General features: G+C 33.4%; 1 protein-coding gene across 7 annotated transcripts in view; it reads right to left on the bottom strand.

Moving 5' to 3' along the window:
* LOC128858379 (uncharacterized) overlaps positions 1-17,419 on the bottom strand; it is a 98,908-nt gene extending 81,489 nt beyond the window's left edge. The window contains exons 1-2 of one of the 7 annotated variants that reach the window (XM_054094596.1): positions 17,240-17,419; positions 6,947-7,679 (exon numbers count right to left, since the gene is read on the bottom strand). In XM_054094596.1, coding sequence (XP_053950571.1) covers positions 6,947-7,021 — 75 coding nt within the window. In that variant the 5' untranslated portion in view covers positions 7,022-7,679; positions 17,240-17,419. Of the gene's footprint in view, positions 1-6,946; positions 7,680-13,269; positions 15,212-17,184 lie in introns of those variants that run through there. The other 6 variants (XM_054094599.1, XM_054094598.1, XM_054094597.1 and 3 more) reach the window with 6 other exon arrangements.
* Between the last annotated feature and the right edge of the window lie 1,720 nt (positions 17,420-19,139).

Here is a 19,139-nt window from a genome sequence, read left to right on the forward strand (position 1 = left end):
ATTGCTGATGCCACAGGATTTCAGATTAACGAGAACTCCATCTATACTATAAAGGTGAATGTCTGTACGTTGTCCGCGCATCACTACGAAACGACAACACCAATTGACGTAAAAATTTTTATACATTCATATTTTCACCCAATGAAGGTTATAGGCATGTTTTTATGATGGAACTCCCTTCCCACAGCCCCCAGGCCGCGCCACCACTCTCATTCGTCACTAATAATCGAAGATTTGCTTAAATTTAATCGAAAAAATTTTAGTTTTTCCTATATCCCACTATTTATAGCCCACTCTAGACTTCATAATCCGCATAAGCTGTTCAACTATGATCCAAATGCAAAGTTCAAAAACGGTTTGAGATAGAAAATTAATAAAAATAATTTTGCTTGATATTTTTCTGATTGGTTGTTTTGATTTTATTCAACGAGGCATAGCAACGGATGTCGGGTATTGTAATATTATGGTTATTAATAAACAATTATTTTCTATGAAATTATTGCTTGTAATTCTTTTATATACATATCCTCAATCCCTCAAAACTACTCCTAAGCGAGCGGGGCCGCGAGTTAAAGCTAGTATTTTATATGTGGAATTACGTGCAGAAAGTTAATGCCACATTTGATAAAACAACAAAAAGCGGTGATTCCGGAAAATTATTGCACAGCTGGTAAAAGATTATTGGAGGGTTATTGGAATAAGTGTATTGAAGTTGAGGAAGATTATGTTTAAAAATTTATATTAATTTACTTTTGCTTTCTTACTTTGTAACCAACCTGTATGTACGACTATATACGTATATTCTTTGCTGATTGGATTATAGAACCATGCTTAAGTTTTTTAATGACACTCCAAATGTACCCCGATCATATCATTAAATCCTCGTTACATGTGTTGTAAGCGCCTTTTTCCAAATGTTGAAGTGCTAATTATTGCCCGTTTTTTTATAAGTACTTAAGACAAGTTTTCCATCTTTCAAAAGAGTACTTCAGAAACCGTCAAATATTGTATACATCTGAGTAGTCAGCTGTCGCTACCACCCGGCTTAATTCGGAATTATCTCAGGAATTATGGGCAACTAATGCGGATTGACAACTAGACTTAATTCTCATAATTCAAGCGGATTAGGGGAATTTTAGATGGCAGCATCACCGAAAAGTGACAGTTAATATCTAAAGTGAATGAAAAAATTTCAAACTGTTAAAGAGAAGAACAAGAGAGGTTGCATGCAATGCTGTCTTTGCCTGGTTATAAATCCGGGTCGTTCCAGTTACCTAGAACTGACTGTCAGGGGATATATTTCGGAGCAGTTTGAGAAATTGCAGCTCAAGACTTTTTTGAATAAATAATGATTTCTTATTATCAGGGCAGCCAATACCCGTATTTGTTGCCTGAGGTCGTTCTTTCACTGAAAAAACTATTCAATAAACAGATCTGCTATTCCCACGTAACAACTGTCTGTCTCACAAAATTTGAATCAAAATTAACTGCACCGGTAATCCCGATTAACGCCGCCGTCTGTCTAGGCTATAAGTGTACCACTCACGTAGCTCTAGGCAAAAGGAAATTGGCAAAACCACATAATCTTCTAGAGTAACTTGAACTATTAATCACTGTTGCAGAAGCCGTAGTCAAGACGCGGTCGTAATGTTAGACAAGCGCGGTCGTAAGATTTACTTTTTGGCTTCGGCTCTGTCAACTTTGAAGATATAGGATACGTATGCCGTTACTCGGTACTTGTATATAGACTGGAGTTCCCGTTGAAAGAATGCAGAGCTTTTTCCGGATTGCTCTGTCACGTCTATTCATTTTAATGAGCCATGTCCATCTTATGGTACCCGTTACGTGTTAATACATTTAAAATCAATTTTTTCTAGGCGTATAATATACGCACTGATGTTTATCTATGTATACCCATGACTGTGATATCATTGATTGTCCAGATCTACTGCAGCAGACACTCTTCAATACTCCCCAAGGGTCTTGCGTTTTCCTTGTTTGTTGCATGTGAAAATTTTTAAATCAAATTATTTAATTTATGCACCCATTACTAAGACTCTTAATGAAATTTATAAAATTTTGACTACACTAGACCTTCATTAAGCTGGAATCAAATTATATTACTTTTACGTCTTATATATCTTTAAGTTAATTTGTAACTATAGTCTATAAGATTTTGTTATCATAGATCTAATAATTGACACAAAAAAAAATTAAATTAAAATTAAATTAATTAATTAAATGAATGGGACCTACTAAGTTGCTGAGTCCACGCAATTTTAGAGTTTTGTTCCTGTTTCTGTGTTTATTAATAACTCTTTTCTTTATTATCTCTTCTAAATTGTCTTCCATGTTTACATTAATTCACGATGTACAGAAAGCAGCGATGCGGCCAACATTACACCGTTAAACGTCTCTCAGCGATGTTGAAGGAAGCAGTTGATTTTCTTCCGTCATGAGGGTTGTGACTGCGGTTTGTTCGAAAAAACTGAGATTGTATTGGTGATATACAAACAAATCAACACAGCCTAAGTGCTGTCTGAACAACGACTGAGAGGAAGAGTGTGTGAATACATGTAAAATGAGCGGACAGAAATCTGCTGCCGAATCGTCTGTGATATGGCAATCGAAGTTACTCTTAGGATTTTTCTTCGAATGACCAAACCTGGTAATCCCTTAACCTAACTTAACATTCCAGTTTTGTTTACAGAGTTCTCTCCTTTCATAACTTCCACTTAGTTAGTTCTCATAGATCGTCTAATTATGAATCAGATAATCATTCCGCTTTTTTAGGTATTTATATATATTTAAGGTGCAAATAGAGCGTATTCGAACATTATTCAAGCAGCAATCAATACTGAGTTGTTGTTGTTATTGTAGCAGCATAAATATTCCCCATACTTACATACGGCGAATGCTGCTGGAGTGACAGTCCTTGGTAGAACCGAATGTCGTGGAAACGATTAATACTGAGTCGAAAAGTCTGCTTCTCTCTTAGGAAAGTCGGCTTATGCTATTTATATTACTAAATATATAAATAATATTTACGTTAAATCTATTTTAAACTTCGCGATGACCACATTGCTGCTGACGTAGTATGTGCGTCGTTGTCCTTTTATCATTTAGCTAACGATTAATTACCGGCACAGTCGAATGGGCTTGTGCGTGACTACCATTTGCGCACAGCCGTTTCTGATGCTCATTGCCACCAGGAAACACTAAATGATGGAAACAATTTATCACATCCAAGTGACTTCTCGGTAAGAAAAAAACAATGCTCGTTTATGCGATCGTCGACATAAAACAGAACTCTACATTTTCAGGACAACACCACCAAGTTATACTCCAGATTTAGAAGTTCAGCTGTGTTTGGCTACAAAAACTATGCGCCAATATTATATAATACACACTTTACAGTGTACCAGATAGTTGCATATACAGGGTTGTAAAAAATATTGTAAAATACTTCAGGAGGTATTAGAGGTACAAAAGAAGCAAAATACTCTTAATAAACATGAGTCTGTAAACTAACGGTTTTTTAGATATTGCAAGCAAGTTAATCTCTTTTTCTAGTTCGTTTGTTACTTCCATGCTCTTTGTTACTTGGATATTTTTTCGCAGTGAGCTGTTGATTTGTGAAACGCATTTTTATTGATTTATACAAAGCGTCCATAATAATTAATTAGTAAAGGTTGTCAAAAAAGTCTTGCGGTATTTTTATTGAATTTTCAATTGTTCATAAAATTGGTTATAATAATGAAGAAGCTCGCTTCTCTATTGTCAAAAAACTCGGAGAGCCAATTTTCACAGGACTCTCTTGTGGACAACTTCCGACTACCAAGCTCGTTCGCCATGGACAGAAATAGGTGGTAATCACTTGGTGCGAGATCCGGACTATACGGTGGATGCAAAAGAACCTCCCGTCCGAGCTCCCGGAGCTTCTGGCGCGTCACCAAAGATGTGTGTGGCCTGACGTTGTCCTGATGGAAGACAATTCGGCCTCTGTTGATCAAAGATGGCCTCTTCTGCATGAGTGCTGCATTCAAGCGGTCCAGTTGTTGGCAGTACAGGTCCGAATTGAGCGTTTGGCCATAGGGAAGCAGCTCATAGTGGATGATTCCCTGCCGATCCCACCAAACACACAGAAGAACCTTCCAGGCCGTCAATCCAGGCTTGGCCACCGTCTGGGCAGCTTCACCGCTTTTCGACCACGACCGTTTGCGCTTCACGTTGTCGTAAGTGACCCACTTTTCATCGCCAATCACCATCCGCTTCAAAAACGGGTCGATTTTGTTGCGATTCAGAAGCGATTCGCATGCATCCATACGGCCAAAAGTGTTTATTTGCGTCAAGTCGTGTGGCACCCATACATCGAGCTTCTTTTTGAATCCAAGCTTCTTCAAATGGTTTATAACGGTTTGATGACTCATGCCCAGCTCTTGGCCGATGCTACAGCTGCTACTATGCCGGTCTCTTTCGATCAATTCAGCGATTTTATCGCAATTTTCGACGATAGGCCTTCCGGACCGTGGCGCATCTTCGATCACCTCTGCACCAGAACGAAACCGTTGAAACCATCGTTGTGCGATGGAAATGGAAACTGTATCGGGTCCATAAACTGTACAAATTTTATTGGCAGCATGGGATGCATTTTTGCTTTTATCGTAGTAGTACTGTAAAATATGCCGTATTTTCTCTTTATTTTGCTCCATGTTTGCGACACTATAACTCACGAACGACTAAAAGCAAACAACAATTAATCAAACACGTGTTTGCACGTGAAAAGAGCTTTCCTAAAAGCTCTAGCGTGAACCGATGCGACGAATATAACTAGAACTACGCGCTTGCAAAGACAAGCTTGCGGAAATACCGCAAGACTTTTTTGACAACCTTTATATAAAGTAAAGTAACCCAGCGCTAACAGCAAAGGCTTTCAGCTGGATGTTCTGTCAATTAAACAAAAATTATCCATTACCAACTTTGTACAGAGTAATTCTCCCGAACACTCGAGAGGACTAGACGTGTCAGTTACCGATCACTTTTCCACGACAGTCGGTTCTACGTTACCGAAACGACCCGGATTTATATCCGCCCAAGGACTGTCACTCCAGCAGCATTCTCCGTATGTAAGTATGGGGAATATTTATGCTGCTACAACAACAACAACAACGATCACTTTTAACCATTTCTCATTTACTAATGCTGTTTAAGTATTCTTATGCAGAATCAACCGGCATGCATTTCGTGTATAGCCATGCTAATGGCCACTGAAGCTCGACGCCTTTATACGTAGTAGATTCGCTAGGATTCACCAAAGTTTGCTTAATGCTTCATTGAGCAAACAGTGTAATTTATTCGGAATATCAGAGTCGGTATTTACTCTTAGAACTCAAGATGAAAGCCTAGCATGGATAAAACATAATTCGGGAACGTTTATGCGGAGAATATCAGCCGAGTTAAGAATTAGTGCTCCTCTCGTTTCAAAAATTCTACACGAGCACAGTCTTTAAATAAACGAGATTATCAAGCACGTTTGGATTTTTGCCTCTGGTTTCAACGCAATGATGTCCCCACTCTTTTTTATTGTTGAGGCTGGGTTCACAAGAAATGAATTTATTCATTTTCACTATGCATTGTTTGGGTGGCTAAAAATCTCTTTACTTTTTTGTGTTTGAAGATATTAGCTTATGTTAATCCTAAGGGTTTTTTAATAAGGGTGGGTAGATGTTGAAATGGAATAAAATGGCGTTTGCTGTGTGGCACGTAGCGCCGTCCTGCTGGAACCACATGTCGTCTAGGTCCATATGCTTCAATATGGCCCATAAGAAATTGGAAGGGCCACCACGTCTACCGAAAAATGGACGCAATGCGCGCAACGTTTGGGTTAATGAACACTCATTTTGATAATAAAGTTTTATCATTTGATCGTGCTGTTCAATCGTGTAACTTGCCATAATGCTTTGGCGTAAACAACTGAATAATAAACAAAATATTTGACAGATGTCAATAAAACAAAATAGCTGCCACTGGGCGCCAAAATCGACCCGCGCCAATTGAAAAACCTTTTATAAATGGCCTTGAAGAGCTGTAACTACGAATTAATTTAAAATGTTACCAAATCCGAGCCACTGAAGGTGTTTTAGAAGGATTTCCAGTACCCTTCAGACAAAGATATTGCCTCTGCTTAGAAATGGAAGGAAGGAGACAACTTCGAGCTACTTATGCAAATTTATTTTTTATTTCATTTCAGAAAAGAATAGCGCTCCATATCGCCAAGCATGTTAGTTTGCGGATCCAAGTTGATTAAGACTTTTCACATCTAAAAGGTCCTTCAAAAGTGAACAACATGTCGCAAAATTAGTAATTTTTTTGGTAGAAATAATCATCCGAATGAGTCGATAATTTAAAGGAAAGTGAACAAATTTGAAGAAACTGGTTCTGTAGAGGATAGAAAGGCACTGGCGGACCAAAAACTGGACGTTCTGTTGAGAATATTGCTGCTGTAGCGGAAAGTCTTGCTGAACAACTTTCAACATCTCGACGTTCTCAACAATTAGGCATTCACGAATTGATTGTTTGGCGGATTTTACCTGAAGACGCGTTCATGGTGTACATTTAAAAGATGTTATTTTTCCACATGTTATTGTTAAGAGCAGTATTTTGAATGAAAATAGTAAAACCTGATAGAATCTAAATTTTTAAATATTTTATTCTAAAGAAAAAATGTGAGCGTGTCATTTGAGAGGCTCTTTATTAAATATTATATTTGACACCCAATTTCTAACACACTGTATTTGAATATAGTCTGAAAGAACTTACGAATATTTAATAAATGATAAATATTTATAGCTGATCGAAATGCGAATTAACTGATTTTGCTAATGGACATTTGTAGAGGTGCGTATGAGACATTTATTAAGATGGAAAATAACAAAAGTCTACTCACATTTACTAAACTGACCCCGAAGCAAGCAACCCAACCCCAACCGCCATCTGGTGCAACCTTGCGTGTTTGCTTCATATTTTACGTTGTAGTTGTAGTTGTAATTTGTAAATATGGGGTTTGATTTGATGATGTTTGATTTTACGTGTTTTTATCACTTTTTATTTTGGTATTGTCTAGTTAGTGGGGGGTGGATATGTTGCTGTTCCTTGAGTTCGTTGCTTTGTTATACTTGTATATATGTATGTATGTAGATATTTCTGCTGAACTCTTGTTTTTCAACGCACGTATTGTTTTTATTTTACTATTTCTATATTCGCTTGTATTATTGTTATGCTTTGTGTTGTTTGGCACTTGACTTCTTTCTTTTATCGGTGGGTATTTTGTTGTGTTTTTTCTTGTTTTGTTCTCTTATCCGCGCATATTATCTTTTGGTCGCGTTCTGACTTTTGTTCATCGCTGTTCTTTTGAAATTTAATATTGTTTAGTTACTTATTTGTTGACGTAGCAAATAGTTCAGTAACCGATATTAATTTGCGTTGTGGATTTCTGGGCACTTTTTTTGGGTGGGATTAGTTGGTGGCACTATGTGGTGTTTAGGGCTATTAACCAAAATAATATACGTCAGAAAGTAAATTTTCGTAGTAGCCAAATCATTATTGGCATTTTCTCTTTTTGGACTTTGATAAATTTGGCTTAAATTTCTATTTGTATGTGCGTTTATTTGTTTAATCAACTGTAAAATAAGAGAAAAAAATGTATTATATTATGGGTAGCATCATACGTACTATTTTGTAAAAATTACATTCACATGTATGTATGTGTGCTTGTTTGTGGAAAATTTCCAAGCAATGTTTTGTTGATAAACTCATTCTTCGTGCTTTGATTTTCGATTTGTTGTTCGTTAGTTTCTCTAAAATTCTCTTGCTACATCACTCAAGTGCTTTATTTCATGACTTGCTTATTACAGTTTTTGACGTTACACGTGTTTTGCGGGCGTGAATCGATTTTACTATTCAACGCTGTTTGGGGCACCGCTCATTTCCCGTGCGTTAAGCACACACAGATTGCAAGTGGCTGATGGCAGCCAACACCGGCGTAGCTGCTGAGCTAGCCTTATCTGTATCTAGTATGTTGTTGTTATTGCAAATGGAAATTTTCAATGGAAATTTATCGAATAGAGAATTTCAATTAAATATTTATTTTACTAAAATGCACACGTATATGTACATACATATGCATGTATGTACGTACATATGTTCATGTAAGATAAACATATTTATTATAAATTTAGTTCTCCTTTGCTTCTGTAGATCGTAGAGCGTTATCACATCAGTGTCGAATCGGATCGAAATTTTGAGCTCTCTAACTGCTTGATTCCAATCCAAATCATAAAATAAATAAAACAAAAATAAAAAAATAAAGTTAAAAAAAGAATTTGTGATAGACGTTTTTTATTCATTTGAAAAAAAAAAAAATACCAAAACGCTCCAATGGTTACGTAAAATTTTTGTTGGAATCAAGGAAGTTGTTTTTTTTTTGCGGTTCATTTCGATGATTGAATTTTGATTGATTGATTTTGATTGACTGAATTGGATGGATTTTTTTTGGTCTTCAAGGAGAAATGGCAAACTCAGCATAACTTTTTTGACACCTTTGAGAAATAGTTTTCGATACAGCCAGGTTCAAAAATTTGTTTACATTTATTATTTATTATGTGCGGATGGATTCTTACATGAAGCTCGTAATAATTTTTTGAATCGAAAAATCGAATATTTTTTAAATTTTAACACGATATAATTCGATTAAATAAATAATAATAAATTATAGCCATATTTTGGTTAGTTTTCGAAAATCGTAATTAAAAACAGATGTAGGCAGAATAAGGCATGGCAAGGAGTAATATGCAAAATAATGCCGTCAAAGGCGAAATCACTCAAGTTTGAAAAAAATATAAAAAATCACTATATACACTTATTATATTAATATTATTATTGTTGTTTTTCATATTGTTGTTGTTGTTATTTTTATTATTATTTTTACTATTATTAATTATTATTCATATAGTTATTGTTGTTATTTTCATAATTATTAATTATTATTTTCTTAATTTTTCCTCGAAAATCGGGCGCAATATTGGAAAACATGTTTTTTTTTAATTTCCTTTTTAGTATAAAAATCAATTAATAGGTCTATTTATAAGTTCGTGCGGTTTTACAACAGATGGCGTAACTTGATTATTATTCCATCGATCCACATTTCCAAACATTCATTGGAGAGCTACTGTCGTAAGGCACAAACGTCAGTATAAGTTTTTTATTTGAAGCGTAAACAACAATATTTTTACCACACTTGAAAATGTCGAATTTCGTGCCAAATAATGTGTTTTTGCGGGGAATTCTTCTTCATTATTTTAATATGAAGAAAAAAGCAGCCGAAAGTCATCGTATCTTGGTGGAAGTTTATGGTGAGCATGCTCTATCTGAGCGAACGTGCCAGAAGTGGTTTGCACGCTTTAAAAGTGGTGATTTTGGCTTGGAAGACGAAGAACGCGAGGGTGCGCCGCCAAAGTTCATGGATACCGAATTGGAGGAATTGCTCGATCAAGATCCGGCTCAAACGCAAGAAGAGGTTGCAAAAACTTTGGGAGTTGATCAATCAACCATTTCCAAACGTTTAAAAGCCATGGGAATGATCCGAAAGGTAGGCCATTGGGTGCCGTATGAATTGAAGCCAAGAGACGTTGAACGCCGTTTTATGGCATGCGAACAACTGCTTCAACGGCACAAAAGAAAGGGTTTTTTGCATCGAATTGTGACTGGCGATGAAAAGTGGGTCCATTACGACAATCCAAAACGTCGGGCAACGTATGGATACCCTGGCCATGCTTCAACATCGACGTCGGCGCAGAATATTCATGGCCTGAAGGTTATGCTGTGTATCTGGTGGGACCAGCTGGGTGTTGTGTATTATGAGCTACTGAAACCGAATGAAACGATTACGGGGGATGTCTACCGACGACAATTGATGCGTTTGAGCCGAGCACTGCGAGAAAAACGGCCGCAATACGCCGATAGACACGACAAAGTTATTTTGCAACATGACAATGCTCGGCCACATGTTGCACAAGTGGTCAAAACATACTTAGAAACGCTCAAATGGGATGTCCTACCCCACCCGCCGTATAGTCCAGACCTTGCGCCATCCGATTACTATCTCTTCCGATCGATGCAACATGGCCTGGCTGACCAGCACTTCCGTAATTACGATGAAGTCAAAAAATGGATCGATTCGTGGATTGCGGCAAAACCGACCGAATTTTTCACAAAGGGAATCCGTGAATTGCCAGAAAGATGGGAAAAAGTAGTAGTAAGCGATGGACAATATTTCGAATATTAAATTTGTAACCATTTTACGTCAATAAAGTTTCAAATTTCGAAAAAAAACCGCACGAACTTATTCATAGTCCTATTATAACGAAAATATCGGCACCCAAAAATAAAATAATAAACCTCTTGACACGAAAAGAATTGAAAATCATAACAATAAATTTAAAAGCGCTTCAACTCAATTAATTTATTCAAATTTTGTTCTACCAGATTTCATTAAAATTCGTTGAATTTTTTCAGCACGTTTTAATTCGTTTCTTTTTTTTACATAACTTCTTCACTTAACGGTTACACAGGTCTACAAAAGTGTTTTTTTTTTATACGAGACTGGTATGATGTACATTTGTGCGCTGAACTGATATCCCAATGAAAATTGGTACACATGTTAGCCTTGCGTAAAATATGCTGAAATGTATGAAATGATCGAAATCGATCGATCTAAAAATTTTGAAAAATTTATTCATTTACCTATTAAATCACTATTAATGGAATGGAGTAAAAAGAACGGTTCCTATTAAATTTTGTGATTTTTCCGTCTCATGATACTAAAATTGTACACTCATATTTCTGTCAAATGATATTGAGATTATAGATGCCACTGTAGTATGTATTTGATTTCGGTTCGCTCGATCCAGCGAACATCTAAAACGTTTTGTATAAATCGATTCCATGCCAAGTGATCCAAGTATTTTGCATATTGTCATACATTTTTCTGAATATCGATTTATTTGTAGGCTTTGTATGATAAGAATTAAGAATGCAAAATTTTGAAAACAATTTAATAATTTTGAGATTTATTCGATGTTGAAAATGTTGGTGTGTTATTTAAAGTCAAATATGTACCTACATATATATGTATGTTCGGTTTTGGTGAAAAAATTTTAAGTCAAATAAAAGTTTTATAGATTTTTATTTTATTTTTTAGGATAAATTATAATTTTTAAAATTTTATTTGAAAAATTAAAATTTTTTTGTTGAAAATATTAGGGCCTTTTTTTTTTGTAATTTCTGAAGAAGAAAGAAGTAAACTGGAAAAGTTTTAAAATTTTTTGTTTGTAAGTTTGATAATTCATTCAATGTTGAAAGCCTTAATATAGAGTTTTGAAAGTGAAATATCTTCAGTTTAACAGTTTTAAACATTTTCAGTTTAAATTTTTGTTTTCTTACTTTTTAAAGTTAAAATATGATTTTAAAAACAATTTTTTTGGAAATGTTTCTTTATTTTTCTGAGCGTAGAAAGTACAATTTTTGTAAATTAAAAATGGAAACCAAAAACTTTTTATTATTTTTATTTTTTTGTAAAAAAACTTCCAGAGGCTGCTTCTTATTTATTTTTAGGTAAAATATTTTTGGTTGTGAATTTCCAAACCGCGCATTTCAAGAAACTTCACCTTTTGCTCCCAAAACCAATGGGAGCTGAACAAATTTGGTGAAGTTAGCCTTCCTCTAAGAACTCCCTTAGGGGATCTAACCACTAACGAAAACAATTCTAAATTCAATTAAATTAGTTGTTTTGTGTGGCGAAAACAGAAGCGTTTCAACTCCCAGTCAGTTCTTGCACTAAAAGCTCATGAACTGGTTTTTAACGGTTTTGTTTTTTAATTTTTTTTAAATAATTTTGCCAGAGGCATGGGTCGAGTGTGCGTGTGGTGTTTCTCTATTTAAGAAATTTCATTTGAACACGTCTCCTTCAATTACATTTCTTATTCTTTTCTCTAATCCCATTTTATTTTATTTCATTTCATGTAATATTAATATATTTAGTATAATTTAATTTAATTTCTTTACAAAATTTCGTTTCATTAATATATTTTTTTTTATTTCATTTCCTTTTCATTTCGTTTTGGCTTATTTCATTTCGTTCCAATAGTTTTGTTTCATTTAATTTTTTTGCTCATATTTATGCGTCCAGTATTTCCAATTCCATTTCTTTCGATTTTTTATCACTTTAGTTCTTATTATTTTCTGCAATTATCTACTCTGCGGGGCACATGGAAAATTTATCAATAAAGTTAAGGGGATACTAATCGATGCAATTTGCCTCAGTATTAATAATCTGACAGAGCGAATTGATTTTTGTTTTTCCAATATGACAATATCAATCATCTGGTTATTTTTAATATTTTTATTAACAACATATTTAAGTTATTGCCAATATTTACCGAATTTTTTTCTTACATATAGCTAAAAAATAATACCATGTGTAAATAAAAAGTGAAGTTTGACCATTAGGTGTATTTACTTTCAAGTATTTATATTCAAAAAGTGTTTTTTGCTAATATATTTGGCCGATGAAAAAAATCATTTCGCTCCCTCCGATTGTTAATGTTGGGGATACGTAATTGGTACCCGCTTGATGTTTTTTGATTATTTTTTCCATGTGTCACGCAAATGGCGATAATTAGCTTATATTCAGTCACTGTTTCATTTGATCCACTTTAAATTATTTAGTTTAATTGCATTTCATTTCATTTTATTTGTTTATATTTTTCATTTCCTATTCATTTTGTTTCATTCCTTTTTGCTGTTAATTTTTATTCGTTTCATTTCGTTTCTTTCTTATTATTTTTGGCATTCTAATATATTTTATTTTATTTTGTTTAAGATCATTTGATTTAATTTTCTCTTTTTTCCAGTTCCATTTTATTTGGTTGAATCATTTTTACACTTTTTTCAGTTTGAATTTCTTTTTATTTTAGTATTTATTGTTATTTAATTTAATTTTTTTCTATCCATTTGATACTATTTTGTTGTATTTCATTTTACTTAATATCAAATGATTTCATGTCAATTTCTTTTACACCGTTTTTAATCGCATCTTATTTCATTTCATTTCGCATTAAATCGACACTTTGATTGTTTTATTCTTATTCAATCCTCGCATCGCCGATGACGTCAGTAGTTTACATTTGCAGCTATACAAATATGTACACATACCAAGTGTGATAGTAGTATGCACTTTAGCTTTTGCATTTAGCTGGCTGCATTGGGTGAATTTCCATTCCTCGCCTGCGTAAATACAGAAAGATAAAATGCAAAAAGGGCAAACCAAAGAAGAATAGGCAGCAAGCGTTGAATGTCGGATAGGGCCCTTCTTTAGTAATCGAAAAAGCATGGTTTTAATATGATTTTGAGGTTAAGCTTAAGCTTTAAGAACTCAATTGATTGTTTGAAATTATAATTTTATGCTTTCAATTTTCGCTGGAATTGATAGATCCTTTGTTTTTAACTGTTCAGCTGTTGAACGTCACATATCGTAGCCGCTAATATGTACGAGTATATCTGTATATACATAAGTATGTGTACATACATACATAGATACTCTTATTGGTTTTTGTGAGTACTCCAATTCAGGTTCTTGTTTCACTTTACAATCTTCTTTCTTTCTTTGTTGTTGTATATTTTAAACATTTTGTTTTACTTATTTTATTTGTGTGATTTCTGTTATGATTGACTTTGCATTTACTTTTCTCTACACTTCAATTTATTCTTCTGATTATTACTTCATCTTATTGCTAGTTTTAAAATTTAATACTATTTTAATTGTTAGTTTCATTTCTCCATTTGATTTCGCTTTTGAAGAATACTTAAAACACAAAACAAATCGTAAACAAAAAATCAAACAAATTATAAACTGCACAATCCCATAGTTCCAAATGACTGCTCAGCTGAGTGTGAGCCGAGTTTTTCTTATTGTTCTATATACAGTATGCGTCCGTACAACTGTTCATTCATTTGTCTACTCGTGTCTCTTGTTGCTTTTGCTGTTCCGTAACGTTTGATTTGCCAATCAAGACTAAAACTAAAACCATTCTGTTAACGCAGCAACTATTACTGCTGTTACAGTTGCTATGTATAAATACATGGATGTACGTACATATGTATTAATGGGGCTGATGTTTTTGGTGTTGGAGTTAACAGTGGTATTGGTGATCTTTTGGATCGTCATCGGGCGACTTACCAGCGAGTTGCTAAGCAGAGGAGCTGAAGGTGGCTTAACAGAGGTGTAGCTGTCGCTATAGCCGGCAACAATGTAAATAAGAAGAAATAAAGCAAAAGCAAAGACCAACAGCAAACAGAGGCAGAGAGAGAGAGAGAGAGAGAGCAATGGAGAGTCTAGGCTGCAGAGTGCAGGTGCAATGTTGGTAAGTTTGGTACTTCTCGAAACGCATTCGGTTGTATTGCAAATAGCTTTTTCATGCTGTTATGCTGTTGCATAGCTGCGATGGGGCCGACGAGCAAACAAACGATGTGCTCTATTGCCTTGTGCTGCACAGCTGATGGGCCGTTTACCGTTCACGTTCATTGCACGTTTTTTTTGTCTACTATTTCTTCCCGCTGTCCAAAGTGTGCAGTCATAGTTGGACGCTTTGTTGATATTTAGTATTTTCCGGTTTTATTTCTTTGTTGTATGATAAATTTATTGAAAAAAAGGGGAGCACACACAATCGTAGATCAGTTATATATATATGTATGCATGTGTTGGTGCTAGACAGAGTCACGTGTTGATTCAGCGCCGCACCAAATATAATTATTTTCAAGAGACCGAGTAGACTATTTACCACGCGTATGGGCGCATTATTATTTTTCCCCCCATAGCGGATGAAAATAAGGAAATGTCTAATAAATAAAAGTAAACAGAAACGATTACTTTGCATGCACAGAAATATATTCATACATATCTACATGTACATATTGCACATTTAGAGGTATGAACGTGTGCATGTTGGAAAAGTAAACATCGCACAACTTGGAAGCAAAACGTAATGACGGTGGCAGCTTGCCTGTTTTGCTATTTTGCTTTCACGTTGCTCTGATTTCACAGCAAAATTTAATGGTTTGGATTGTACATGTCGTTTATGTAGTTTCACTGTTTTTTGTTTTTTTTTTGCATTCGCGAAATTTTGCATCGTATTTTGAAATTGTAAATGAAAAAATGTAGAAAGTTTGTGGATTTTATTAAAATTTTTTTGTAGTAAAATTTTATGTTGTTTTTTTCTATATTTTCTGTTTACAAAATTTATTTTAATGTTGGTTTTTTTCTGTATTTTCTGTTTACAAAATTTATTTTAATTATAATTGCAAGTTTTTTAGGAAATATAGTTTTTCTATTTTCTATTTTTTTATTAAGCTCCATAATGATTTATTTTATTTTTAAGCATTTATATGGAATAGAAAGAAATTTAATCACATATCACATAGTGGCTAGTTTTTAAGAAATGAAGATTTCAAGCATTAAAAAACTCCTTAATTCTTAATTGAGAATTTTTGAGAAATAATATAAAGAAATTTGTCCTTTTTTTAACTGTTTTAATTTGTTATTTTATCAATTATTTGAAATGCTCTGATTTATATTCAGTGTAATTTTTGAAACTTAATTCCCGATTTGAATAAAACTGCTCAAAAGTCTTTGCCAAAGATGAAAAATTTTTAGTTTAGGGTTTCAAGATTTAATAGATACAATTTTATTTATTTAAATGATTCCTCAAATATGTGTAAATTTATTTGACAGAATTTCCAGAAAATACAAGATGGGTCAAAATTAATCAACCAATTGTGTTTTTGAATAACTTTTTATTAAATAAAAAAATGATTTTGAGTGATGGAAATCTTTTGGCCTTTATGCGTACGATTACTTTTCCATTAGTAACTGCAGCTGCGTAGTTCACAAGTCTCAAATATGATTGCATTATAAATCTTCCGAGTGAGATTAATTTTGCACCACCTTGTACTACTAAATTTATTATATGAATTTCTATTTTTTGAAAATTTTGACTTTTTTAATTGATGATATATTTTGAATTATATTCAATTAGATTTCCAGTGATTTTTGTCTTCGGCAGTTATTTTTTTGTTCGTTTTTGATTTTTTTCTCCGCAATTATTTTGTGGCTTACTAGTCTCTATCGCGACTTTTGCAATTTGTATTTTAATAGGAGGTGCAATTTTTAATTTTTGTGATGATTAATGTTAATTATGTAGTTGTAGGAGCTTTTAATTTGATTATGCTGGTTCATTATATATATTTATAATTTTTATATTATACATATATATTTATAACATTTTTAACATTTTATTGGCGCTTTTATCGAAATTTCTTTTTTAATTTTTATCTCCCATTTAAAATATTGTTTTATATTATGAACCATTTTAAGCTTTTTTTTTGTTAATAATATTTAAAAACAATTTTTTTTTTTAAATAAATAATTGAGGAATTTTATATTTTTTCTTATTTGAAAATTTAACAATGAAGTTTGATTCATATTATGACCGTTTTTTAGGAATTTATTGCTTCCTTTATAGCGGTTTTTATAAATATTTTTTAAATTTACATTTTCATTATAAAATGGCCTAATTTAAATAAATGGTACTCGTAAACTTTGGCAAATATTCTTAAGTTTTCAATAGAATAAGCAATAAATTTAATATAAAGATTTTTTATCAAACATTTTTTCCTTACAACGCTTTTGTTATCATTAATGATTTGGTTTAGTTTCACAAATATAATTTTTTTTTAATTTTCTCTCGATTTTGATTTGTAATAATTATTTTGTTCATTTTATTTGATCATATTTTTAAGCATTTAATTTTTTATTTTGAGCTGGTATTTATTGGTTTTGTAGGCTCATTTCTGATTTGATTTTCTTATATACGTATAGTATTTATGCATTTTTTTGATATTACAAGCAGTCATTTTTCTAAAATTTTTCATTTAATTTTTTTTTTTAATGTAGGAGAAAGCAAATATAGTGCAACACTTCGCAAACATTTCCTGTAAACGAAACTGCTTTGAGTTATCAAGCACAAGTCGAATAATTTAATTATTCGTCTGCATTTTAATACAAATTTTCACCTTTTTACTATGCAATTTGAATTTGATAAATTTAGGCTTTGTTATCCTTTTTTACCTCTATTGCAATTCTTTTCAAGTCTTCAATTTTATTGTTTAAGTATTAAATATTTTTTGGCAGCGTTTCTGCGGTCGCGCTACTACAACGACGCGAAGTTACGACAACGTTTAAAGTCGAACTGAACTGAACTCAACCGAACTAAAAAGGAAATTAACATTGAAACTCACGAAATTCACTCGCTGTTACCTCCGATTATTAACTGCGCTGTGCTGCGCTGAGCAATACTGAGTTGTGCTCATGATTCAATTATAGAAGGTTAGGTAAGTAGTGACAAGGGCGCTTTGACACTCCCTTATTTTAGGGCTGCATTTACGAAGGATGGGAAAAAGGGAAAAATGTTTTCCCCTTCTTGCCTAGAGGTAGTAAAAAAGTACGTAAAGTAACTAATTAGTCCTGTACTAAGAGAAAAACAAGTATATTGGTTATTTAATCTACATTAAAACGAAACGACAGAAAAATTATAGTTTTTTCTTTAAACAAATGTAATATTTATTTAGAATATTTTGGATGTTTATCTAACACAAGAGCACGCAGAACTATGTGATGTTACTTATGTATGTGTTTTTTTTCTGCCGTTCGGAGTCGGCTTGAAACTGTAGGTCCCTTCATTTGTGGAATAACATCAAGACGCACACCACAAATAGGAGGAAGAGCTCGGCCAAACACCCCACCCGCGCCAATTATATATATATATATATATATATAATCTTGCAATAGATTTGAGTATATTTTGTGGAAGAGAACAAAAAATAGTCATAATAAAGGAATTTAATGTGTTTAATTTACTACAATAGTACAAGTCTTTTAATACACCAAAGGTCAAAATATACTTAATCGACAGGAATGAGATGAAACAGAAAGTTTAATTTTTTTTCTTATTTCGTGCATAACAATACATGTAGGTACATGTAGTATGTTACCGTAAATACATTGCGAAAGCAGAAGTTCAGTCGATCATTTCTAAATATAAGAAAAAAATTGAAATTAGAAGAGTTAAAATAGTTTGCAATAAAAATTACAAATTTACTAGTTTATAGTTTAAAATTTGTCTACCTTAATATACTTTGCGTCCCTAATATTAATAGGAAAATGTATTACAATAATATAGACTAAAACTAATACATCGAAAAATTTTAGATATTGGTAATATAATCCACTTTTAGTAATTGTGATGGTTTGTAAATTTACGTATATCAATACCACGTGTCTCAGTAATGAATCGGAGAGGAAATATGAGGAATGTGGGTGCACTTGCTCGTATAGGTGTTGGAACGCTGCACTTACTTCAGACAGAAATCAAAAACCTGTAAACCAAAAACTTAAAAATAACTCACAAATATATCATTACAACTTATCTGTAATTGTAGACTTAAAGCGCGAGGACTTGCTCGTGTAGGTGTTGCGCATACATCTACGTACAGCATATTGTTCTAGATGGGGTAAGGTATCGACGTGGACAGCCAGTTCGGAAGTCAAATTGATTTCAGAGGTAGCAGTACTAGGCACATAATGACCGTCACATGTTAAACAGGTATTTGCACCATCATACACAACACGCTCCATGTCTCCTATGAAATTGTCCGTAGCACCACATGAGACAATGGTAGAAATACGCGCGTTTCGTTTCTAAAAACCACAATAGTTGGGCCACCTAGCTCTTCAACACACACCTTCCGCAGCAATTGCCCGTCTGTGAAGTCCTACAAATAAAAACTTTTTATTTATTACAATTTATTAGCAAATATTCTAAAAGAACTTACTAACTGTAGTTTATGTATTGTATGTAAGGTGGTCTCTGTTATATTTGCAAAAACGCTGCTATAAAAACCTATGAATGAAAAAGTTTAATAAGAATTTTTACAAATGTCTGATCTGGACTTACATGTATGAAAATTCA

This window comes from Anastrepha ludens, chromosome 3, assembly GCF_028408465.1.
Source record: "Anastrepha ludens isolate Willacy chromosome 3, idAnaLude1.1, whole genome shotgun sequence".
NCBI lineage: Eukaryota > Metazoa > Arthropoda > Insecta > Diptera > Tephritidae > Anastrepha > Anastrepha ludens.